The sequence below is a fragment of the Orbicella franksi genome, chromosome 2 (genome assembly GCF_964199315.1).
Source record: "Orbicella franksi chromosome 2, jaOrbFran1.1, whole genome shotgun sequence".
Classification (NCBI taxonomy): domain Eukaryota; kingdom Metazoa; phylum Cnidaria; class Anthozoa; order Scleractinia; family Merulinidae; genus Orbicella; species Orbicella franksi.
The window spans coordinates 19,610,124-19,635,123 of NC_138146.1; the positions used below are offsets into that span (position 1 = coordinate 19,610,124).

General features: G+C 38.1%; 1 protein-coding gene across 1 annotated transcript in view; it reads left to right on the forward strand.

Moving 5' to 3' along the window:
- Positions 1–21,123, forward strand: part of LOC145478501 (poly [ADP-ribose] polymerase tankyrase-1-like) — a 24,874-nt gene extending 3,751 nt beyond the window's left edge. Inside the window, exons 3-35 of the mRNA XM_081456542.1 lie at positions 899–1,054; positions 1,228–1,323; positions 4,167–4,203; positions 4,962–5,037; positions 5,624–5,718; positions 6,692–6,758; positions 7,225–7,295; positions 8,060–8,175; positions 8,414–8,535; positions 9,276–9,367; positions 9,465–9,543; positions 10,245–10,416; positions 10,555–10,634; positions 10,802–10,947; positions 11,061–11,127; positions 11,579–11,677; positions 12,034–12,127; positions 12,254–12,300; positions 12,402–12,480; positions 12,854–12,963; positions 13,262–13,384; positions 13,801–13,866; positions 15,117–15,369; positions 15,809–15,894; positions 16,431–16,557; positions 16,688–16,779; positions 17,128–17,205; positions 17,581–17,637; positions 17,773–17,821; positions 18,564–18,641; positions 19,189–19,297; positions 19,542–19,698; positions 19,976–21,123. Of these exons, the coding sequence (XP_081312668.1) occupies positions 899–1,054; positions 1,228–1,323; positions 4,167–4,203; positions 4,962–5,037; positions 5,624–5,718; positions 6,692–6,758; positions 7,225–7,295; positions 8,060–8,175; positions 8,414–8,535; positions 9,276–9,367; positions 9,465–9,543; positions 10,245–10,416; positions 10,555–10,634; positions 10,802–10,947; positions 11,061–11,127; positions 11,579–11,677; positions 12,034–12,127; positions 12,254–12,300; positions 12,402–12,480; positions 12,854–12,963; positions 13,262–13,384; positions 13,801–13,866; positions 15,117–15,369; positions 15,809–15,894; positions 16,431–16,557; positions 16,688–16,779; positions 17,128–17,205; positions 17,581–17,637; positions 17,773–17,821; positions 18,564–18,641; positions 19,189–19,297; positions 19,542–19,698; positions 19,976–20,041 (3,242 nt within the window). The 3' untranslated portion in view covers positions 20,042–21,123. The remainder of the gene's footprint in view (positions 1–898; positions 1,055–1,227; positions 1,324–4,166; positions 4,204–4,961; positions 5,038–5,623; positions 5,719–6,691; positions 6,759–7,224; positions 7,296–8,059; positions 8,176–8,413; positions 8,536–9,275; positions 9,368–9,464; positions 9,544–10,244; positions 10,417–10,554; positions 10,635–10,801; positions 10,948–11,060; positions 11,128–11,578; positions 11,678–12,033; positions 12,128–12,253; positions 12,301–12,401; positions 12,481–12,853; positions 12,964–13,261; positions 13,385–13,800; positions 13,867–15,116; positions 15,370–15,808; positions 15,895–16,430; positions 16,558–16,687; positions 16,780–17,127; positions 17,206–17,580; positions 17,638–17,772; positions 17,822–18,563; positions 18,642–19,188; positions 19,298–19,541; positions 19,699–19,975) is intronic.
- The last annotated feature ends 3,877 nt before the right edge of the window (positions 21,124–25,000 follow it).

Sequence of the window (25,000 nt, forward strand, 5' to 3'; positions counted from 1 at the left end):
CGACTGCACAATGTTCACTACTCTAACCATAAAATCTAAGCCTTCTCCCTTACTAAACTGCTTAAAATCAATACCCTTCAAAGTGGCACATACCTCATATGCAGCTGATGTCTGGGAGTAGTAAGTTCATCCCCCTGGTAGTACCCTATTATGCTGTAGCTAAAACAGGCATCTCTCTTCGCATGGTCAGTTAACCTCTTACTTGGGTTGGGCTCAAAATTGACTTGTGCTATACATTGTAACTAAATTTGTGTTGAAAGATGTGTACACGCCAATGTAACATGTTATTATATCCTGCACAAGAAAATATGTATGCAAGTTCTAACATGTGAATGGAGAGGCACAGGATTTGTCACACTGAACATACTGCCGACTTTGATCTTAAGTTGAAAAGAGCAACTTAATTTCAAAATTAGCTAGTACAGTTACTGTAATGTTTAACAATTTTCATGTATTTATAGCTAAATGTAAGAGTATTATGCCAGGGCTATGTAAAATGGAGTGATAGAGTCTGTACTTGCACAGTAGACCTTTTTACTGATACAGCAGCCATTTGGAATTGTATTGTTTTAAATGGTCGCCATATAAGTAAAAAGGTTTCTTGTGTAGTTCCAGAAAATATCCATACGTTCCCCAAGGAAGGGATTTTTTCTAAGACCCCCTCCCATCCCTCTGGAAATTCCAGTTAAGCTTCATACATTTCTTTAAATTTTTTGGTCTTCCAGAACCCTCACCCCCCAGGAAATTCTAATCCCTTCTGTGGGGTAGTATGGATATTTTTTGGGACTACACATTTTGAGAAGACTTTGGAATGATTCACAAGTGAAAAGTGGGAAATCTGATTAAAGGGATAAACTGAGTGAGACTTATTGAAACAATTATTATACATATACTATAGGAGGTTTGATACCGCTACATAATGCCTGTTCATTTGGCCATGCGGAAGTCGTCAGATTACTGTTGCGTCATGGTGCTGACCCTAATTCAAGAGACAACTGGAATTATACTCCTTTACACGAGGCTGCAGTAAAAGGGAAAGTGGATGTATGTGTGGGTAAGTGATTTTTTTCACTTGGCAATGTGCTATGTCATTTATTTTTACATCTCCATGGTAAGGTTCCTTTAGATCCCGGGGCATACAGTATATTCTAATTCACGTAATTACCTCACCTTGAATACTGGTATGTCTCTAATTTATTGTATTGTTTTATTTTCAATTTTAACTAGTTCTTTTGCAACATGGTGCTGACCCTAATATTCGAAATACAGATGGAAAGACTGCATTAGATGTTGCTGAAGCATCAGCTAAATTAGTTTTAACAGGTATGATTTCCCCTAAAATGGTTTTCATAAATTTTTATTTGTATCTATATTTAGGACCATAGCACAGTATAATATCTAGCAGTCAGTGATGTAGATCCAGGGCTGTCATTAGCAGCCGGCAGCCAGCGATTATCCTGGCTACTCTGACGAAAATCACTGGCTACTTCACTAACGAAACGACTCCAAAAGTTTAGATATCGAACAAGTCTGACCAGCATATTCATTTCCTTGGTGAAATTGTGAAAAGTAAAGCATCTTACTTCCGAATTGGAGGCTTTTCTTCCAAGAAACGTAATGACAAAGTAGGTTTCTCAATATATCATAAAGTCGACTGCGCTGCATACCAAGTAGTTACCAGGACTCCTCTCTGCTGTTACACAACAGTTCAGTGTGACATTGCCTGTGACTGAAAAGTCACATGCATTTATCACATGGCTGCGAAGGGAACACAAGGTTTGCTGGATAACTTTTTCACCGTTGTTTCTAAGACGCCAAAAGATAAGACAGTGTTTAACATTTTAAAACTTCAACCACAAGGTTTGCAAAAAGTGTCGTTGTTTTGGCTCAAGACAACTTGATATGATTAATTAGCATTTCAAGAGAGTCATTGAACTGGAATGACCTTTGCCCAGTAGCACTGTAGGAATTCTATGAGGCAGTTTTCATTGAGATTCCCTAGCTCATCCTCAAATGTCAGAGAACTAAACAAAAATCTCTCTCCTTTATTTTTTTTTTAAATTTTAATTGGTTTTTGCCATTAAACAGACATAATTACAATCAGTACAAAAAATAAAATAACAATACAGTGAAAGCAACAAAAAACAAAATACTACAAAAAACTAAGAGGAAAAAAAGTAATAAGCTACATTTGAACATTCATTTACTGCACTGCGTTGAAGTAAAAATTAGGTACCTAGGGTCAAGATTACAACATTCAACATACAAAACTTGATTTTTGGTGTCATTGTTTTTATGTACTCTACAAATTCGATAAAATTCAATCAAACTGTTTCACCAGGCAACAAACTCAAGTTTATTTGTAACATTTGTAACATTTGTTGACAAAAACTTCTATTACCATATTTATATGTAGCGCCCAACCTGGAATAAGTGCCCACCTCGAATAAGCGCCCACCCTGAAGGTAGAAAAAGTTAATAAGCGCCCACCCCCACCACCCCACCACCCCACCCCCCAAAAGTACTTTTTAAGTGCCCAACCTCAAATGAACGCCCACCTCCCCCCCCCCCAAAAAAAATAATAAAGTGCACAAGAGCAATATGGGTATTGATTATTACGGTATTTCTTTAATGGCTTACAATCTCTAGTTTCATTATCTGAAAATTTTATGATGTTGATTGAGAATTATGATAGCTAAAGAGACTTCTGCAAAGACTGAACAATGAGTTGTTAGTCCTGTGCATAAGCCGAACAATGAACAGTTACAATTTAAATGCTTTAATATTTGTCATGTTTTGTTCTCATTTATTGTTTTGTTACAAAGTAAACTTTTTACTTACTGAAAATGGTGAAAATTTAAAAAGTGGCCAGCCTCGAATAAGCGCCCATCCTGAAAGTCCAAAAATTTAATAAGTGCCCTGGGCGCTTAATCAAATAAATACGGTATTTTTCATTTTCTCTAAATACGATGACAGGGATAAGAAGGCCTGCCTTAAAATGTCTCCAGGAAAGGCTAAAAATGGTATTTGGGCTTCTGTAACCCTAGCAGGCGCAGGAAGAGCTTACTGCAAATGTAGACTTAATAAAAGGTTTTTGCTATCAAAAGGTGGGAAATACCTCTTGAAAACTCTGGAAATGGCATTTGCAAGACTCTAGATTTCAAAATTTTCGCAGGGTGGCAGTTGGCTACTATTTTTCACAAGCCATCTACTTCAAGACTTACTGAGAATAAATATTTAAAACAACTGACTAATCATTGATACTGTTCTTTTCAAGAAGTGAAACTTGTTAGAATTTCTCTAAGGAAAGGCAATTTTTGGTAATGTCAAAACATTAAATTCATTTTGCTTCCCCAGACCCCAGGCCCCCAGACCCCTTGCTTGTAGGGGGGCCTCCGACCCCCATAGCAGTCTACTTTCAAAATATCTCTGCCTACTTCAGATCTCATTGACAGCCCTGAGATCTATCTGTTAATCAGTTAATACAGGTTATCATTGATAATTAAATATGTTTATAAAATACTGGAATCTGATGTAAAATTATTAAAGTTGTCACATTACAGTGTGGCACAAAACATTAAATATATTTTGGGTTCCTTTAAGAGTTCCTGATGTTGCCTCAGACAACATTATTTCTTGTCTAAATTGTTATGGTCCTAAAGGGAACCCACCACATTTACAAATGACAATTGTCTGGTACTATTTCTGTGGAGCAAGTTTGCAAATACAAACTCATTGTTCAAAGTACTGACTTTGATAGCCAGTGCAAATAACATACATGTACAGTGAGCAAACTTACTATGGAAACATACTGTCATTATCACGTAGTATCGCTGACCTAAAATGTTAATCTTAAAATTATGCTGATTTACAATATTAAAACTGATTCAAGTCATTGATTCAAGATTTTCCCAACTAAGGAAATTGCCTCAGTTTTCTTGTTACTAACTTCAGCCCTGCACTCCCATGCAATGCCCTCAAAAAGATTGAAATGGAAAGGCTCGGAAGCAATGTCCTAAAAATTTTAGGTTTCTGGGCACTATCTTTGATTAATATAGTCTGCTTTAATATCTCAGTAGAATGCAGGGAATTATTTTTGATTTATTCCCCCTGTTCAATTTCTCACTGATGCACGTATGGTAGTGTTACTTTAAAATCTCTTTCAGGGGAGTACAAGAAAGATGAGTTACTGGAAGCAGCTAGGTAAAGTAATCATTATTTTGTCCCCTTATTTGTGGAGATATTAATATTAGATACTAGAAGAGTTATGGCCCTATCAAATCAGTTGGAATTTGGTATATACATAAATTAAATCTCAATAGTTGTATTATTCAAATGGCTATAACTCCCTATTGTGGACAAAAAAAACTTCAAGATGATATTTAGCTCAGAGAAATGATTAAAGCAAAATGAGCAAGTGCGTTAGTCGTTTTCTTCTTTCTCTATTTCATATACAGACAGTCTGTTGAAAATGCTCAATTTTGCATAAATTCCATCACCAATCTCGGTTGATCAACCTGTACTTTGAACCTTCCTAGATGTCACAAAAATGTGAACTCACTGGAACTTTTAAAGCATGCATATGTCTGACAAAAGTTTGCTAAAGGGGTCTTTATGACAGAACGAAAGAAAATAAGTTTCAAAAAAAATTTAAAATAATTAATCACTCCTGTCGTCAGATTCTCTATATTTACAAGCAGTGGCTCTTAATTCTTTATGAATACTTGAGTGCCACCATAAACTGAGACAAAAAGTCTTAAAGGAAAGAAAGGTGGCAGGAAATTAAGAAAACTGTCTGTAGGTCTTTATTACAGGCTTTGTCTTTCCGTCAATAGTTGACAATTTCAGAGAAATGTATGGCCAGTTATTGGTGAGAAATAATATTTAACAACATTCCAAGCTTTGAACTGAAATGATTAGTTTTGTAACTACTCATTGGTTGTTGTTTGCTACTCTCATAGAAGCGGCAATGAAGAAAAGCTCATGTCACTTCTTACTCCATTGAATGTGAATTGCCATGCAAGTGATGGAAGAAAGGTTGGTTCAATGCAAGGCCTGTGCTTTTATCAGTTATACAAGTACATGTATGTGTATCTGTACTGTAATACTGCAAATAGGGAGTTTCTTTAGTGCAACTACATTGAATCTCTATTTAGAAGGCACCCTGGTAACTTTTCCTTAGCTTTTAAGTTCTCTTAATAGAAGGTGTCCACTTAATGGAAGTTAGATAAGATTGCATAATATTTCTAAAGGTTTAATATAAATTTCATCAGTTTATCAAAAATAAAATTCCTGGTTGTTAACAAAGCTATGCTGAATTCAAGTTCCTAACCAACTTGAAAAAGAAAATGCTGTTTGTAATCTGTCATTTCAACTACATGGACGTATCACTTTTCAATTTCTATGAAATAGAGGTTTTCAGTGACTAGAAGTTACCATTTGAAATAGAGTACATAATTTTATTTTTAGTGTCCAGTTGTAAGAGCTTGTTACAAATGAAAACACTAGGTGCTAATTTTGGGACTAGACTTGATGTCTGCCTAATACCAGAAAAGGGCATCTGCTTAATAGACTGACATGTCACCATATGTGTCATTTCTAAATATTGATTTTTGTTTGTCAGTCAACTCCACTGCATCTAGCTGCTGGTTACAACAGAGTCAGGGTGGTACAGCTTTTACTACAGCATGGTGCAGATGTACATGCTAAAGACAAAGGGTAAGTGCATTTATTCAGTAAGGGGCACTTTCTTTTTTGTATTCTTGATGGGTCCAATCTTGGTATTTGAATGATGCCTTAGACCTGGGATATTTGGGAATAATTAAAATAATGCTTAGCTCAGAATACAAGAGTAATAAATTATTATACTCTGACTTTCGTGGACAACAGTTTCAGTGTGTATCCCTAAAGACCTCCCATACACCAAATTAACAGAAGGGAAGTGATTTGTCAGAAGACTGAAACTTCATTATAAGGCTGTGTGGGAAAGGACATGGAATCTGCTGCTTCAACTTTTTTAGTAGAGACATGGGAGGCACTGGCCAATGGCAGAATGATCTAGAGAGCAGAGATGTACAAAGCACTCCCAGTTGGAGAATAGCACATCACTCTAGCAACAGAGGTGAAAAGAGCGAAGAGGAAGGCCAGTTGCAAGCTCTCAACAACCCTACATGAGGCACAGTTCATCTGCCAGAACTGCAGTCTTAACTGTAAATCACATATTAGGCTGTTTAGCCACAACAAACACTGAACCCACCAACAGTGTGTCAATCCTTTGACCATAAGTCGGAAGGATGTCTATTATCCTGCACAGTATTCCAGAATGAGGATAACTCACAAACCAATGCTTACTCAGATTATTCCAGATCCCCAAGAAATTCCTCCTTAAGGACAGTGCCTAAGAGGTTTTCAGTGGAACACTTAAGTGGTCACAATTGAATGTACATATGATATATGTATGTCTCACAAAGTGGAGGGGATACACATGATTTGTGAATTTCGATTAAATTAGCACATAAGTGCTTAGGAAACACAATAAAGGACCCTCCCACTGACCTGCTTTGCCACTCTTACAGCTCTCACAAAGAGGCGATGCATTACTACATAATATTATTATTTGCGACTTTAACTGCATTGATTCTAAACGTATTGTGATTAATTGCTGGTTATTATTTGAATTTGTCTATTTCAGTGGTCTGGTCCCCCTACACAATGCTTGCTCCTATGGGCATTATGATGTCACAGAATTGTTAATAAAGGTAATGAAGTAGATTATCCTCTTTTGTAACTCCTCCAATTAGGTAACTCACCTGAGAATTTCAAGCAACTTTACGTGGTTTTTCTTGAATGGTTCTAACATTTTTCACAAATCATTGAGTTGCAATTTATTTTGGCAGAGGATGCAATAACTGATAATATGTAAGTGTGATTACACTCTTTACACTTAACCGGTTTTTGGACTGCAGTCATTTATGGAAGATACTGTTATGGCATGCATCACCACATAAGTAGCCATGCTGTCATGTGATATAATTTATATTCATATAGATCAATATAAGTGTACTAAACAAGAACACAGACTGTCTTGTATGTACCTGTCGTTGACAATGGTTGATGAGAAATTAATGGTGGACTTTGAAGATCCAAATGCCTTCAAAATACAGAGAGTCTTAGCCTGTTTAATAGACAACTAAAATATATATATTTTTTAATTTTGCTCTGTAGCATGGTGCAAGTGTTAATGCTATGGACTTGTGGCAGTTTACTCCTCTTCATGAGGCAGCTTCCAAAGCAAGGTGAATATAATTACCCACTACATTTTCATGTAAAAAAGGACTGACAGAGCAGCTGAGAAGTTCCATGTTGATGACTTCAGTCAGTTCTTCCAGGCTGTCATTATTAACACCAACCCTTGGATTTAAATGTGAACTCAAGCCACACAACTGTAAAAGTAGAGAAAGATTGATTGAACCTTCAATCAATTTTGAAAGCTTTATGAATACCTATGATAGGTAGCGTGAAGTATACCCCACTATGTAATAAAAAGGTAGGTCTCAAGAGCAAAGCTATTTTTATGAACTGCATTCTTTGAAGGGAATACTAGATTAACTTGATGGGTGATGTGGATTACAATGATAATAATTTATTTAACTTTATTATTTTTTAGTTAACAATCCCCTACCAGATACCAGCCTGGAGTAAAGCTTGTCAGTAAAACTATATAATATCTTGCCTCAAGCCATAAAGGCAATGTTCTCCTAGGAAAACTATCAATCGCATTGCGACAGAGTGTTATGACTGTCAATGCTGCCATCTTAATGTAGAACTTGGCAGAACTATTTGTACACTCATGTAACCTCTGACATGTAGTTTTCTGAAAAATTTGCACTCCCCTTGTCATTGAAAGGCAGTTCCATAATTCAACATGCCGACAGGCCAACACTCAAAAACTACTAGGCTGTGCTTTGGTGGATCAAAGGAGCATTACCTTTAGGGTAGACTTGATTGATAGAGCTGTGGGGTTTATTTATTGAGTGATGTATTTTTTCTCTTACACTAGGGTGGAGGTGTGTTCATTGCTGCTAGCACATGGTGCTGATCCTACATTACTTAACTGTCATTCCAAGGCTGCTGTTGATGCTGCTCCCACAAGAGAACTTCAGGATAAGCTTTCCTGTATGATTATAAGTTGTATTTTGAAAAAAAAAAAGTTTTACAGTAGTCCAGTGTAGCTGTCTTTGAAAATGCGATGAAAACATGTTTTCTAACTTTTGGCACAATTCAGTTTTCTGTTTGCAGATTGTTTAAAATTATAATGTCTTGGTTCACACCCTCCACAAGTGTTCTCAGTGCATCATGATGATTTTTTTTATTGTGATTTCTCTTATATGTCCTTTATTTTTTTTCTCAACAGTTGAATTTAAGGGACATCAACTTTTAGAAGCAGCCAAATCATGTGACTCCACAAAACTGAAGAAGCAGATTACACCAGAGATCATTAACTTCCAGCATCCCCTTACTTTAGAGAGTTCTCTGGTATGTACTGCTTCTGTTGATAAAAGGGCATGTTGATTGTTATACCAGATCTTGCTTCACAACCAAGGTTAAACAAATTCATGTACGACTAGGTTAAAATCATTCTGACCTAAAGAAAACTTTGCCCTACAACATATACATGCACAATTTATATTTTTTTTGTAATATTCACAAATTTATCATTAATTTGGATGATGCCAAGTTAAGTATTACATTTGCTCAGTGTCAGTGTCATGCAATCACTATTGTATACTTCCTGTGTATCCATTCATAGACAAGTGAAAGAAGGCTTTCATGTGGTCCTTGGTCCGTTTTTTTTCTGTTTCAATGTCTTGTGCCCTTGTCCTTGCAGTTTGAGTTCCAACCATTGACAATCATAATAAGTTATCACAATTAATAGCAATAATAATGATAATGATAATGATAATGATAATGATAATAATAATAACAACAAATTTTACAGAGGATATCACCAAGCTAACACTAAGTTAATTAGGGTGGTAATAATCATCAAAACACCAAGTTAATTAGGTTGCTAGTAAATCATCAAATTACTCTGACTATTTCAAATGCTATTTCTTGCAATCAGACAAGTGTATTGTAAATTATCTGTAATGTACTGGTCTGCTTGTGTGGAATAGCAAAATGGAGTCATTCACATTCTGTATCACTATGGTGAAGTTGTGATAAGACTCTGAAAATTCAATTTAATTAAGTGATGTACATTTCTTTGTTATTAGCATCTTGCAGTGAGTTCAGTTTGTCAAAAGAGGAAAGCTACAATAGAATTACTTCTGAAGAAAGGAGCAGATACAAACTTACAAAATAAAGAGTAAGAAATCTGACACGACAGCTCATGTCTTCTTTTTTCTCCAAAACTGCTTGGTCTAATAGGTGTCAATAATGATTTTTTCCAACATTATTTGCAGTTCTCTGACACCACTTCATGTTGCCTCAGAAAAATCACATCTTGATGCAATGGAACTGTTGATCAAAGGTGGAGCCAAAGTAAGGGGCATTTGTTATGATTTGACCATGATATCCCACTTAGTTCTGGAGAGGTTCTACTTTAATTCCACCAGTAAGAGAAAGCTTTATCAATCAGGTCTGCTGGTAATTCACATTTGTTGGAGATATTGTTAAATTATGTCTACAAAATGATGAAGTGTACTTTCATGTATGGGAACCATGACTCTGGGCACTATTAATATTATGTATATCAAGTGTCCCTTTACAAGAGATATTGCAAAGTAGTGGTTTAAACTCCTGTAGCTGCAATTGAACAACCTAACTTGTTATTTCTGAAAAGAACAGTGACCTAAATACAGGTTTCTATAAATGGTTGTCACATCATTTTGAAGGAGGCAGCGCTATTGTTGGAGTAGGTGGCTGATTTTGGCATCTTGTTCTGAAGTATACGACAGATAGCCTAGCAGACAAGCCTGCTGAGCTCATGAAGTAGATCATGGTGATTTTGGCATATGCCGGCTACTTTTGACAACCTTTGCTTAAAAATGAGGACTGGGAAATTGCTGGGGCAATCCTGAGTATGTACATGTACTAACTTAGCAACCCACCTAGGTTTGAAGACTGAGTATAGTCTGACATGCATATTTCAAACTATCACCTTTTCATGTACTTGATGATTCATCTGTTAAAACTAGTTCTTAATTTGCTTAAAATTTGTTATTATTTATTTTCTAACACAGGTCAATGCGTTGGATGCATTAGGAGAGACAGCATTACATCGCTCTGCAGCAGCTGGGCAGATTTCAGCTTGTCGTATTCTGCTTGCACATGGAGCAGACATTACCTTGAGATCATTTCAAGGCCACACTGCTGCTGAAGTGGCCTCTGAACCTGTCCAAAAAATTCTACAGGGTAAGCAGAGTTTACTTTTAAAAAATAGGCAGTTACATGTAAGCATGACCTAGGGTTGCACTTGTTTGTAAAGTTCTGGTTTCACCTCTGTAAAAGTATCTTGGTTACAGTACTCAAGTTCAGGAATTTTTCTTTCAGAGGATCCACCTTCAACTGGCTCTGATGTTGAGAAGCAGTTGCTTGAGGCTGCAAGATCGGGAGATATGGAGGTTGTCAAGGTAAATGAGGATAGTATTTTTATGTAGATCACCAGTTGTCAACTTATGTTAATCTGAAAGCCATCAGTGATGAACATTGCTGCTAGAAAAAAAAACATGGTATTGCACATAGCAATGAGCCATCTTTGAATGAAAGAGCATCTTGATGATTTCTGTCTTTTTTGCAGAAACTGTGCACACCACAGACAGTGAATTGTAGGGACCTTGAAGGACGACACAGCACCCCTCTTCATTTTGCTGCTGGTTACAACAGAGTCACAGTAGTGGAGTACTTACTCCAGAATGGAGCTGATGTGCATGCCAAGGACAAAGGGTATATTGACAACTCAACTGTTTTGTCAACAGACCAGTGGTCAATCTGCTTTTGTTGTTGGAAATTTGTTCAGTGTACAATGCAACCTTATTTCCAACTTTTTTCACTTTCAGGGGACTGGTTCCTCTCCATAATGCCTGTTCATATGGTCACTATGAAGTAGCTGAATTACTGGTCAAGGTAAGGCCAAGCAAACCTTTATAAGCATGTTTGTCATGACTTTTAGTTGCTTTTCACTGAAAAATGGCTGCCTAGTGCATTAATATCTGATTCCTCAGTTAAATGTTCTTGAAAATACATCACTGTTGGTAAATGGATGTTGCAATATGTATTTGAGGATTTTTTGAAAAATGAAGACCAAAAATTCTCTTTGTGTTTTTTCAATGGTTTAATCAGTGAGATAAACATTCCTTTTGCACAACCCCATCAGTCTTCAGAAGCTCACTTATAAATAAACTCTCTTTGTGTAGGAGGTTTTTCATGTGACTGTGTATAATAATGGTTTGTGTTATTTTAGGTCTGATTGTCATGAGGTTATTATTAAAGTTTAGAATGGAAGGTCTATTCATTATTAAAAATTTATGAATTTATTGTTACTGTTAGCAAATTGTGAACTCTGTGATATTTGTAGCATGGTGCTGTGGTGAATGTAGCTGATCTGTGGAAATTCACGCCCCTCCATGAAGCTTCGGCAAAAGGGAAGTTTGAAATCTGTCGTCTCCTGCTGAAGGTAGGTAACTGATGACTGTGCTCTTGACATCTGCAGTCTCTAACTCCACCTCAGGGTTATTTCTCAGGACTGTGGTAAGATTCGTTCAAAGTTTGATGTGAGGACTAGTAATAAGATCAGTTTGCATGTCATGTACATTTTTGTTTTCTGTAGAGAAACCTGAGTAGGTTAGATCATAAATTCAAGCAGTATTACTATTTTGATATATTCTGCTACAAGGGGGGTAATCGTTGATGGACAAATTTGCCATATAATATAAACTAATTTACACCAAAAGTGCCAGCAAAAAGTGCAATGTTACAGTATCGAATCTTCAAGAAGAGACTGCTTAACTTTATATGTGCTTTTGTCTGCAGCATGGAGCTGATCCTCTGAAGAAGACTCGTGATGGGCAAACTCCCCTGGATCTTGTGAAAGAAGGAGACACTGATGTAGCAGACTTACTGAGAGGTTAATGCTTTGAGTATGCTATTAACGTAATTTGATGTCGAAAAGTATGCGTAACTCAAGGTTATTTCTCAGTAATTTCCATTTTGTTTATTTTAAATTCTTTTGAAATGTTTCTTTTTTTTACAGGTGATGCTGCTTTACTTGATGCAGCAAAAAAAGGCAATTTAACAAGGGTAGGTTTTAGATTCTATTGCACTCATTCATTAAAACTGTCCATTCACTTATTGTAATGATTTCCAAGATGTTGAAAGAGACATTGACTTACTTTCTACAGGTGATGAAGCTGTCCACGCCAGAAAACATCAACTGTAGAGATACACAAGGACGCAACTCAACTCCATTACATCTTGCTGGTGAGTAATAATATCACAACAGTGGCAAACATTCAAAACATGCCCTGTTTGCTACATGTACAGTGTACAGACTGTTTCTCTATTCCTTTGCACGCATTACGGGCCTATATTTGTCCTTATTCTATTGAAGTCTGAACACACAGTCAGATGATAGTCACTTTTCAAGTTTTTTATCAAGGTACTTTGACAAAATATAAAGTGCTATATCTTTTGAGTTACAGTACCAGTGCCTTGGTATTTTGTTTACATGCAGCTGCTGTTGAGCAGTCAGGCAAAAGTACCAGAGCAGGTCACAAAGAACCCAGAAGTATGTTGTAACTTAGCCATATGTAGGTTCTTGACGCACAAGTACCTTGATTATTATTTTGTACAGCTGGTTACAATCATTTTGAAGTAGCTGAGCACCTGTTGGAGAATGGGGCTGATGTGAATGCCCAAGACAAAGGAGGGTTGATACCTTTACACAATGCTTCCTCATACGGGGTAAGTTCATGGTCAGGTTGATTTTGTTTGGTTTTCCATGTGCTAATAACTGGTAATGAACTGGTTTTAATTGATAGAGTTAGCCTACTTTTTTTGTCTGGCTGCAAATTAGAAATGTGCTATTCAAACCAAGCAATGGAAGAGTTTTCTGTAGGGGTGCTTGAACCTAAATGTAAAATGTTGTCTGGCTCAAAAACTTTTATTTTTATTGCAAACTTTTGGCGAAAGTTTGTTTTGTTTATTTGTGTTTGCTTTCTGTATAAATCCTAACTGGTTGTGAACTTTGTGTTTATTCCAGCATGTGGATATCGCATCTCTTCTGATAAAACACAATACAGATGTAAATGCCACAGACCGTTGGCTCTTTACGCCACTACATGAAGCTGCTCAGAAGGGAAGAACTCAACTATGTGCTCTACTGGTAAGTTTTCTCAGTGTTTCCTCTTTACTTTCACTGGTGACATTTTTCTCATTGAATAAGTATGAAAATTAAAAGACCTGACATGACTGAGAAGTCGACACTTTGGCATCCCAGATTCTGAAAATACAAGAGGGGCTGCAATGATCCAACAAGGTGTAGGGATGATATTGCAAAATGAAAAGGTCTAGCCTAGAAGAGAAGAGTGCTCAGGGTAAGACACAGACACACTGGCAGTTGCACGGAAAGGACGTCCTATGGAGCATAGACATTAAAATAATGTTGTAGTTCTAGTCACAAGAGTACATGTTGAAGATTTCAAGACTGTGTGATATACTTATCACCTGCATATCTAACTTTCAGTGTTATTTGTGAGGATGAATTCGATGTTGATCACTAGTCATTTTTTGTCTTCTTAGTTGGCTCATGGTGCGGATCCTACAATGAAGAATCAGGAAGCACAGACTGCTCTGGATCTTGCTACTGTAAGAAACTACGAACCGTACTGTAAATATTTAGCTCTTATTAACCGAGCAGGAGGTCTGTATGGGAGAATCTTGACCGAGGTCGTGCGTACAGACCTCACTGCGTTCGGTCTGTACACATGACCGAGGTGATGGGAAAATCTAGACCGCTTTCAATATTGATTTCAGCCAGTCAAATTCGTGAATTTGGTAGTTCCCAGTCCTTGTGAGGCAGAGCCATATAATAAGTCATTTAGACTGTTCACAGCCCTCTATTTTCTCCTATTTTTATTCGATCGTTAAATGCAAAGATAGAATCATGAGAGAACTGTACGCCAGTGCAAAATGGGAGACTTGACAGGGTAGGGGGTGGGGACCGAGAAAAATAGAGCTTCATGATTTGAGCTTTTCTCCTTCGCGTACGTTGAAAAATAGAGAGTCTGAACAGTCTAGAAGTCATTAGGCTCTTCTTTCAATTGTGGCTGTGACCTTTCATCTAGTATACTTACCTGGTATCCTTATCTAGTATCCTTACTGTAACTAGTATTCTTGATATGATATGTGATTCATAGTCAGCTGTGATCCAGCAGTTCGGTAAATACAGTATCTGTATGGGAATCCGATGATCACTAAAGTATTCACCTGCAGGCGGTTTTGGCAAACGATTTTAAAAACCAAAGTCTGCCATAGGACATTGTCTTGCTGCAAAGTGTGCAGCTACGTTTTCACTTTTCATTACATTTGTCTGTTAACCACCCAGTAAGCAGGCGAGGAAGCAGTCCAGTAAGCAGTTGTGTTGGACTGGTCTCCTGGCCTCAACATTGAAGTTACAGGATCTTATACCAAAGTCTTATGTGCATCGGCTCATGGCCGAGTGGTTTAACTATCCAGTGTTTAGTTTTGAGTTGGACTGGCCTCTTTGCATCAACTGTGAAGTTACAAGACCTAAGACCAATGTTTTATGAACGTTGGCTCGTGGTCGGGTGGTTTAGGGCGCTGGATTTGAAATCTGGACGTCCCTGGTTCAAATTCTCCATCCTACCGCCATCTAGATTTGACCTCGATAGTCCCGATTTCAACTCCTTGACCGCGTTGTGTAAAATACCCAACTGGACAGCCACCCATCAGTTGGCATTCTTATAGTTTATGTTCTACTTGCAATATTTGTTTATTCATCAATACAGTGTTCCCAATTAACACAACAGTGCTAAATACATTTGACACTTAAATAGATTTATAAATCTTATTTATTTTTGTTTGTTTGTTTTTAGGCTGAGGATGTAAAGTGTCTCTTGAGTGACGCCATGCTGGCCCACACAGCGAACAATCCACCTAGTGCACCTGCCACACCCTCCAGCAGTGCTGCGTCACCTTCTTCTGCAAACAACAGCTCCAGTTCTCCACTGTCACAAGCGAACGCTAGTCTACTGGCCAACAGCCCTGCGGGCTCAGGGGATGGAGCCGTTAATAAGAGATCTATAGCGGAAGCCCAGGGCTCCGGGGAGACAAGGTTTATGGTCCCAGGTAAGGGGCAGTCACTAGTACTTTGAGTTTTAATAAAAGAGTAACGAAAAAAAGCTGATTTTTCACATGGTAGCAAGTGCGGGAAACTTTGCAGTAGACGCTTGCCAAACATGAGTGCAAGTCGCTCCGAGTTGAATTGCTTGTGGCTGTTTTCTTTAATTCTCAGTGACTCTCAAGAAAACTTTCTTTCTTTCTTTCTCAAGAAAAATTCGTTTCGAGTGCATTATAACCTCAGAGAGAGCATCAGAGCTTCAGGAATAACAAGCTCAACAAGTTCTTTCCTGAACCAAACCGCATTTGGATTTGGTTTTGCATCTGAGTAGTAAAAATGTAAAGGATTCATTAATTGCACTGTGAAATGCGTTTAAGAGTATGAGTATATTTTGAGTTATATATTAGCCTGTGGGTCTCTAACGCTAATATTATTGATTTCTTTCAGGTCACCCTGGTTTGGACCTTGATGTGGGAGAGTTCCTTGACAGCTTGCAGCTCAATAACCTGAAGGATATATTTGAAAAAGAACAGGTCAGGGACTGTGGATAGTATTCTAGATGTTAAATGTACAGATAGTGATATTTAGAGGTGGAAAGGCGCGGCGGCCTAATGGTTAGTGTGCTGGACTGCGGGTCAAGCAGTCCAGGTTCAATCCCTTGCCGGGGTCAATCTGTTGTGGTCTTGAGCAAGACACCTTACTCTCCACCAAGGAGTATAAATAGGTACCGGAGAATTTGTTGGAACAACTTGACAGAATCCAGGGGAGTAACCTTCTATTTTAGTTTTCTACATTTTTCCCTTTCCACTTCTTTTTCACTGCACTTATTTGTTAACAATATTGTATTCATGTCGTCAAGTGGAGAAATAAAAAATACAAATACAAATACAAAATCGCATCCAAGGAGAGGAGCAATACTCCTAGCCGAGTTATGCTACAGAAACTGAAGTTAAACGCTGAGAATTACATGCACGAACCAGTTTGGCTTAAGAGGCTAAAGCTACTTTGGACTCTTTTTGTTCACCGATGTACTCTCCATTCTGATAGTTTGTAACATTTTGATACCCAGATCTCCTGGGATGTGCTGGTGGATATGGGCCACGAAGAGCTGAAAGAGATTGGAATTCACGCCTTTGGACATCGGCATAAAATCCTAAAGGCAGTGAAGGAAAAACTATCTGGCTTACCAGAACTGGGTGAGTTGTTCTGTCGTGTTGGCCTTGGCTTGTTGGCCTTGGCTTGTTGGCCTTTGTGTACTGAGACAAAGAAAGGAGTGGGATAGTGTAGGAGTAAACCAGAGTTCCTTAGTGTACTCTTCTGTTTCAGGTGGTGGTCCCTTCACCTTCTCTAACCAACAGGGAACAGTTGTTCATGACTTGTCCGTGGATGATAAAGACTACATTTCCGTAGCAGAAGAGGTAATCAAGTAGTCTTATGATTGAGCGGTTTTCATTTCAGTGCCGAAAGTAATCTGGAATGACCATGGTTTTGCTTTACCACCTCGTGTGATTGCTTTAAGAACATCGCGCAACTTATTCAGAAAATCAGATGCAAATCCAAGGCTACCTAACCGCGACTTGGTCACGTTGGTTACCCCGCGCTTGTCGCCGATGACATGAACATGTTGCGAGTTGTTGTTGGTTCATTTTGATATTTACGACTGATATGAGTAGTCAGACCGCGTATACTTGTATTCGGGTGCTTGTGGACGGAATTGAAGTGTTTCCTGTTAGTTATAATGCAGTGTTATTTTGTCTTGCCTGCAGATGCAGAGCACTGTTGTGAAACACAAGAAGGATGGCGGGCTGTCTGGAGGAAACTTTGATTCTTACAATATTCTCCGGGTAAGGTGTAATCAACAATTACGTTGATGCGATAGTTTTTGAGAGAGCGTCTTAAGACGTGAATATAGAATGTTTTAGCATGTGAAGCATTCTATTGATTCCACTGCTATTAAGTTCTCGTACATCTGTTAAGGCTCCCTACCCCCCCGGGGGGGGGGGCTCCCCCAAACGATAACAGTTTCGTCGTGAGCTTCTTTCGTCAGTTAGAGGAAAGCAGTGGTTGTTGCTTTCGTTTACACAGTCACACATTAATAATTTCATGTAGAGACTCAGTCAAAACCTCATTATAAAACACAAGATTCTACCCTAGAGGGAAAGTGAACTGCAAATGGCAGTTCTTGCTTACGAATAAGTTTGTTTGCGTTTCTTTTTTAGATTCAGAGAGTTATAAACAAAAGACTTTGGGATAAATACGTGTACCGGAGAAGAGAGGTGAGCATATTTTCCCGGAGTTAAGTCAATCGATAAAAATCAATGTAAGAAAACCGTTCGATGAATGGACATCATTCCGTAAATTGAGCTGGTTTGTTCACAGTTGGTCCTGAGTTGTTCATTGACTCATTGCAGGTTGCTGAAGCGAATCATAACCACAGCAACGAGAGAATGCTATTTCATGGTGTGTATTTTGAACGATTCCTTCATTTCAGTACTTTTTTCTTAACTTGACGTCAATTTAGTGGCCTATTTTTTTAACTAAGCTGGTTCATAGCTGAGTTGACGTTAACACGTGACTTCGTTGACAATTCAGAGGGTTGTATCAGGTGTGGGTATTGTTTCAACTAAACACTGCCTAAAATTGTTAAAATAATATCCCTTTTAAGCCTGTAGACCTTTTCCGTAAATGGCTGTCAAGTTTAAGTTCTATTGTATGCATTTAAATTTACCTCTCTAACCTCGTTTGAGAGTAAAAATTCTTTCAAATTATCAACTAAAAGCGAGGTTGGTCAGGCTAATTGTAATACTTACAGGTCTATAGTCTAGATAACAAGGGAATAGGGCTTACCTCTGCCCTAAACCCGCTAGGTTTGTACTGGTTCATATCACGTATAAAAATAGTTATTACAGCTCAAGTAATTGTTGTTGGGTGGGCAACACATACATGTGTTACCATAACCTGTCTATATCTCACAGACTCTGTTGCAAAATCTCGATTGCACAAACGCTCATGGAATCGTTCGCTAGACGTACCAACAGACGCCACTTTTGCAGTCTCGCACAAGCGATCCCAGACATCCTCGCGCGTTAAGCCGCTGCAAAGTCTCCCCAACGTTTTAAAATGAGTAACAGCTTTTTAGCGTATAATAGCATCATGTTAAGTACCGGTAAATAATCCTTGAGTGATTATCTTTTTAATTCAGGTTCAGCTTTCATTCACGCTATTTTACAGAAAGGTTTCGACGAGCGCCATGCTTATATTGGAGGCATGTTTGGAGCTGGTAAGGTTTCTGTTTCTGTCACCCGCTATCGTTCATAAAGTGCAAGCAAATGAAATGAGGATGGAGTGAGCCAATCATAAACAAACTCGTGACGTAGATCGATTAAAAAACCATTGAGAGATCGCTATACAAACATGTGAACGTGATGTAATCGAAATCACCATGACGTTTAAGCCGTTTGTCACATAATTGATGTCAGAACTTGGCGCGCAGGGTTCTCATTGAGCAACTTGAACCATTCTAACAGATGAATAACTTTTAATAAACCCAAAGGAAGCAGTGGATGACCAACTAGAAAAAACAACTTGTATGAAACCAGAAAGTGCACGTGGATGCACATCTGACCTGGAGCTAAATGAGCTAAATGTTCCAGTTGAGTATGGTAGGGTAAGGCCTTATGCGTCCGATGGCGCGATGAGGACTGTGATGATGATGATTATGGTAGGGATTGTTCATGATTTTTGCCCTCGCAGTCAGGCTTTGCGGCTTAAAGTTTAGGACACTGCATACCCTTTCACCGAACAAACTAACGCTTGCTTCTGTACAGGTATTTACTTCGCGGAAAACTCTTCTAAGAGCAACCAGTATGTATACGGCATTGGTGGAGGATCTGGCTGTGCGCTGCACAAGGACAAGTCTTGCTACCTGTGCGAAAGGTAACTGCTGGTCACATTTGTTTGAGTCTCTTTATGGTCTCCTGCGTGTAACACCCGAAACTAAACTGAAACTGAATTTTTAGGGAGATGCTTTTTGTGCTTGTCACGCAAGATTGTGTGACAAGCCAACTGCCATAAGCCATCATTCTCGGCAACAACTACACAAATAATCAAACCCACAGTCCAGAGACTGGGGAGAATCCACGGCGTAAAACTAACGAGCTGTCTTTATTTGAATTCCCAGGCAACTGCTATTATGTCGTGTAGCCCTTGGTAAGCCGTTTTACCAGTTCTCCGCGGTCAAGATGGCGCATTCACCTCCGGGCCACCACTCTGTTATTGGTCGTCCCAGCTCGGAAGGGCTCTCATTTGCTGAATATGTGGTGTATAGGGGAGAGCAGGTGAGCCACTATTCTTTCGAAATTATAGTATTATATGCCTTTGATGCGTTCAGTTTATGAGTTTGTCGAACGTTTTCACGTTTTCACTTATACTCTAGCCGCAAGTACATGTAGTTTGTTACGTTTTCTGATGAAAAAAGATTGAGACTTGGTACGTTTACATGTGGATAAGGACTTATGGGCCCATTTAATCAATGAATTTCACCTTGAACTTTCAATTAGTCTTTTATTGCCTCTGTTCGTGACAAATTATTTGCTATTTTGTTTTTGTTTACAGGCTTATCCAGAGTACTTGATTACTTACAAGATTGTCAAGTCGTCGGCTGGTGAAAGTTCTCCGTAATGAACACATCCTGTAAATACCGCTAGTAGAAATCATCTTATGGTGTACATAAAATTATCGACTATAGCCTCTACAGATCAATGGAATGAAGATCGAAGTTATTTTATAAAGGATTGAGAATTACAGAGAGGAGGCAAGCGTATAAAATGGATGAACGAAGCGCATGCGCCATGTGGAGAGTGATAGACCGGGAAGAAAGTGTGCAGTAATGTAACATAACCAGGAGTTGAATGGAAATTTTAATATATCTTACATGAAATAGAGCATGGTTTATAAGGAGACATTTTGACGATTAAAACAAATTTATTTTAGTAGCATTCTGAGCAGGAGATGGTAAATCAGCCGTGTATCGACGTTTGTCGTTGAGAACTTCAGCTCACCTTAATGTCCTTTACCTTAGCGATGATCACATTTTAGCGAAGATAAACATTGTTTAATCAGCATTGCTGTTTTCTTGATTATCCAAGGACGTGTGGCGGAAGGGAGATTTGTAGATGAACGAAGGCATTTTGGTGTTATGTTGTTCTCGATGATTATTTGCACTTGGTGGTTCCTTGATATCTTCCTCTCGTTCTTTCTGGGTAAAAATTGCCGCATCGTTGGCCACTACACTGTTGAACTTTTATCTCACAATTGACAATAAATATAGAGTTAGGCTTAGGAAAAGTACTACCAAAATATTAAAGTACTTGTTACCTTAACAAAAATACGTGCATTACATCGCTTTTTTTCCTTTTCTTTTTTTTTTTTTAATTAGAAATTGTTGTAAATAAATGTTGTAAAATAAGTTATAGCCATTCAACTCAGTATAGTGTCGCGTGAATTTGTTTTGCAAATGTTCAGTTACAGTGGAACCTTCCCAACCTAGAGAATAGAATATTACTTGAAAGACTATGATTTGCCATTCACTCGTACTTATTCCTGGCCGCCATATTGTTAGACCGTGTTCTTGGAACTCGTCCGAGGACCTTCACTCGGCGCCGATTGTTAACGCTGTCAGACTATAATTTGTGTAATATAGACTCCTGTTCGTGATCTTAAATGAATAATGGACTTGTTAAATAAATGTTATTTTTTGTTTATTTGAAGTTTCTTTAACCTTGAGACTTGTCATAATGTACTGTCTAAATCCAATGTTAAGCCTCCTGCCCTCCTGTTGTAGACCCTTCAATCTCAGCAGTCCGTATGCTAAATAATATAGTCCAGATCGACTCACGTTACTTTCGGAATTAGCAGCCTTTGGTACTCCTTACTTTCGAGAGGAAAAACCCGTTATGTAAAGTTGATCTTTTTCCGAAATAAACGATGGAAATTTGTAACAAAACATTTGTTCGCTGAACGAGATAAAATTCGTTAATCCAGTTTCATGTTACTACGAAATGGGTGGACTCCATGTCTCGATGTTCTTTTCTTTATGGTGATATCATAGGAACGAGGAATCTGTATTCCTCCTCCCCACACCCACACACCGTCAGGTGCACTCCTGCTTTCACATCATCTTCTTTTCAACCCATAAAAGAGATGGGATTCTAATATCGAGAGATAAAGTTCCAGGGGAGAGTTGACTGTCTTGATGTAAAGAAAAAAAAATTGCAAGGTACTAGGAAAAACCTATTAGACCTGAGATGTGTTATGATGACGGCCATATTGGATCAACATGGAGAAGAGGATGATGTGAAACATCGGTTGTTGTTTGGAGTTGATCCTCTTTTCAACCCATGAGAGAGATGGGACTCCAATATCAAGAGATGAAGTTCCAGGCGACAGTAGACTGTCTTAATGTAAAGACAAAATTATCAAAATACTAAGCAGAACGTTATTAGACCTGAGATGTTGGGCTTCGTTTCATGAAGACGGCCATATTAGACTAATATGGCCGATGTTTCACCACATACTCTTTTCCAACCGTTGAAGAGATGGGATTCTAACATCGTGAGGTAAAGTTTTAGGTGACAGTTTCATATCTTGATATTGACACAAAAACTTCCAAGGTACTACATAAAGAGTTATTAGACCAGGAAAGTTACACTTCGTTTCACGATGGCGGCCATATTAGACTTACATGGCTGTTGTGTCACATCATCTTTTCAACCCATAAAAGAAATGGGATTCTAAAATCGAGAGATGAAGTTCCAGGCGACAGTAGACTCTCCTGATGTAAAGACAAAAAGTAGCAAGGTAGTAGGACCAACTTTCTTAGACCTGAGATGTTGGACTTTGTTTCACAAGGACGGCTATATTCGGTACTAGGAAAAACGTTGTTACACCACAAACGTTACACTTCGTTTCAAGATGGCGGCCATATTAGACTAACATGGCGGATGTTTGACATGATTTTCTTTTTCACCCGTGAAGAGATGGGATTGTACCATCTCTTGTACCCGTGAAGAGATGGGATTGTACCAATATAAGTCAATTGTAAATATGTAAATAGCAATTTCTATTTTAATTTTTCGTTATCAAATATTTTGTTCTCGGAAATATTACCTTGTCAAGCTACTCTGAAATTCGAGCTTAAATAAAGTTTATGTATGTATGTATGTATCGAGAGATGAAGTTTTATGTTAAAGCTTTATATCTTGATGTCTACAAAAAAGTACTAAGCTACTAAATAAAAATGTTTCAGACCAGAAAAGTTGCACTTCGTTTCAAGATGGCGGCAATATTAGACTTACATGGCTATTGTTTGACACCATCCTCTTTTCAACCCGTAAAAAGATGGGATTCTAGTATCGAGAGGTAAAGTTCCAGGCGAGAGTAGACTGTCTTGATGTAAAGACAAAAACTGGCATGGTACTTGGAAAAACGTTATTACACCTGAGATGTTGGACTTCGTTTCAGGATGGCGGCCATATTAAACTTCCATGTCTGTTGTTTCACATCATCTTCTTTTCAACACATCAAAGAGATGGGATTCTACCATGAAAGTTTGAAATCTTCATATTTACACAAAACTACCAAGGTACTACATAAAAAGTTATTAGACCAGAAGCGTTACACTTCGTTTCCATATGGCGGCCAAATTAGACTTAAATAGCTGTTGTTTGACATCATCCTCTTTTCAACTCGTGAAACAGATGAGACTCTAATATCGAAAGATAAAGTTCCAGGCGAGAGTTGACTGTCGCGATGTAAAGACAAAAACTAACAAGGTACTAAGAAAAACGTTACTAGACCAGAAACGTTACACTTCGCTCCAAGATGGCGGCCATATTAGACTTAAATAGCTGTTGTTTGACATTATCGTATTTTCAACCCGTGAAAGAGATGGGATTCTAATATCGAGAAATTAAGTCCCTGGCGAGAGTAGACTGTTTTAAAGTAAAGACAAAGACTAGCAAGGTACTACGAAAAACGTTATTAGACCTGAGATGTTGGACTTCGTTTTAAGATGGCCGATGTATTAGACTAACAAGGCCGATGTTTAACATCATTCTCTTTTTCACCTGTTGAACAGATGGAATTCTACCATCGAGAGATTTACTTTTACGTGACAATTTTATATCTTGAAATCCACACAAAAACTACCAAGCTACTAAATAAAAAGTTATTAGACCAGAAAATTAACACTTCGGTTGAAGATGGCGGCCGTATTAGACTAACATGACCATTTTTTTGGGCTTCATCTTCCTCTCAGCCCGTGAAAGAGATGGGATTGTAACAGAGATGAAATTTTAGGTGACAGCTTTATATTTTGACATTCACACAAAAGCTGCCAGGTTAGTACATTAAAAGTTTTTAGACCAGAAAACTTGCACTTCTTTTCAAGATAGCGGCCATATTGAACTAACATGGCCGTTGTTTCGACTTAATCCTCCTTTTAACCCGTGAAAGAGATGGGATTCTAATATCGAGAGATGAAGTTCCAGGTGACAGTATACTGTCTTGATGGAAAGAGAAGGTACTAAGAAAGGTATTAAGAAAAACGTTATTAGAGATGTGATGTTGGACTTCTTTTGGAGATGGCGGCCATATCAGACTAACAATGAGGATGTTTGACATCATTGTTATTTTCGCCCGTTGAAGGGATGGGATTCTACCATCGAGAGATGAAGTTTTACATTACAATTTTATATCTTGATATCCACACAAAAACTACCAAGCTACTACATAAAAAGTTATTAGACCAGAAAAGTTACACTTCTTTTCAAGATGGCGGCCATATTAGACTATCACGGCCGTTGTTTGGACTTCATCCTCTTTTCAACCCGTGAAAGAGATGGAATTCTAATATCGAGAGATGAAGTTCCAGGCGACAGTCTTGATGTAAAGAGAAAAACTAGTCAGGTACTAAGAAAAACTTTAATAGACCGGAGATGCTGGACTTCGTTTGAAGATGGCAGCCATATTAGACTAACATGGCCGATGTTTGACATTATTCTCTTTTTCACTATTTGAAGAGATGGGATTCGACCATCGAGAGACGAAGTTTTACGTGGAAGTTTTATACCTTGATATCCACGCATAAACTACCAAGCTACTACACAAAAATATTATTAGACCAGAAAAGTCGCACTTCCTTTCAAGATTACGGCCATATTAGACTTACATGACTGTTGTTTGACATCATCCTCTTTTCAACCTGTAAAAGAGATGGGATTCTAATATCAAGAGATAAAGTTCCAGGCGAAAGTATACTGTCTTGATGTAAAGACAAAAACTAGCAAGGTACTAGGAAAAACGTTATTACACCTGAAATGTTGGACTTCGTTTCAAGATGGCGGCCATGTTAGACTAACATGGCCGATGCTTGACATCATTCTCTTTGTCACCAGTTGAAGAGATGGGATTCTACCTTCGAGAGACGAACTTTTACGTGGAAGTTTTATTTCTTGATATCGAGATAAAAACTAATAAGCTACTACATAAAAACTTATTAGACCAGAAAAGTTGCACTTCCTTTCAAGATGGCGGCCATATTAGACTTACATGGCTGCTGTTTGTCATCATCCTCTTTTC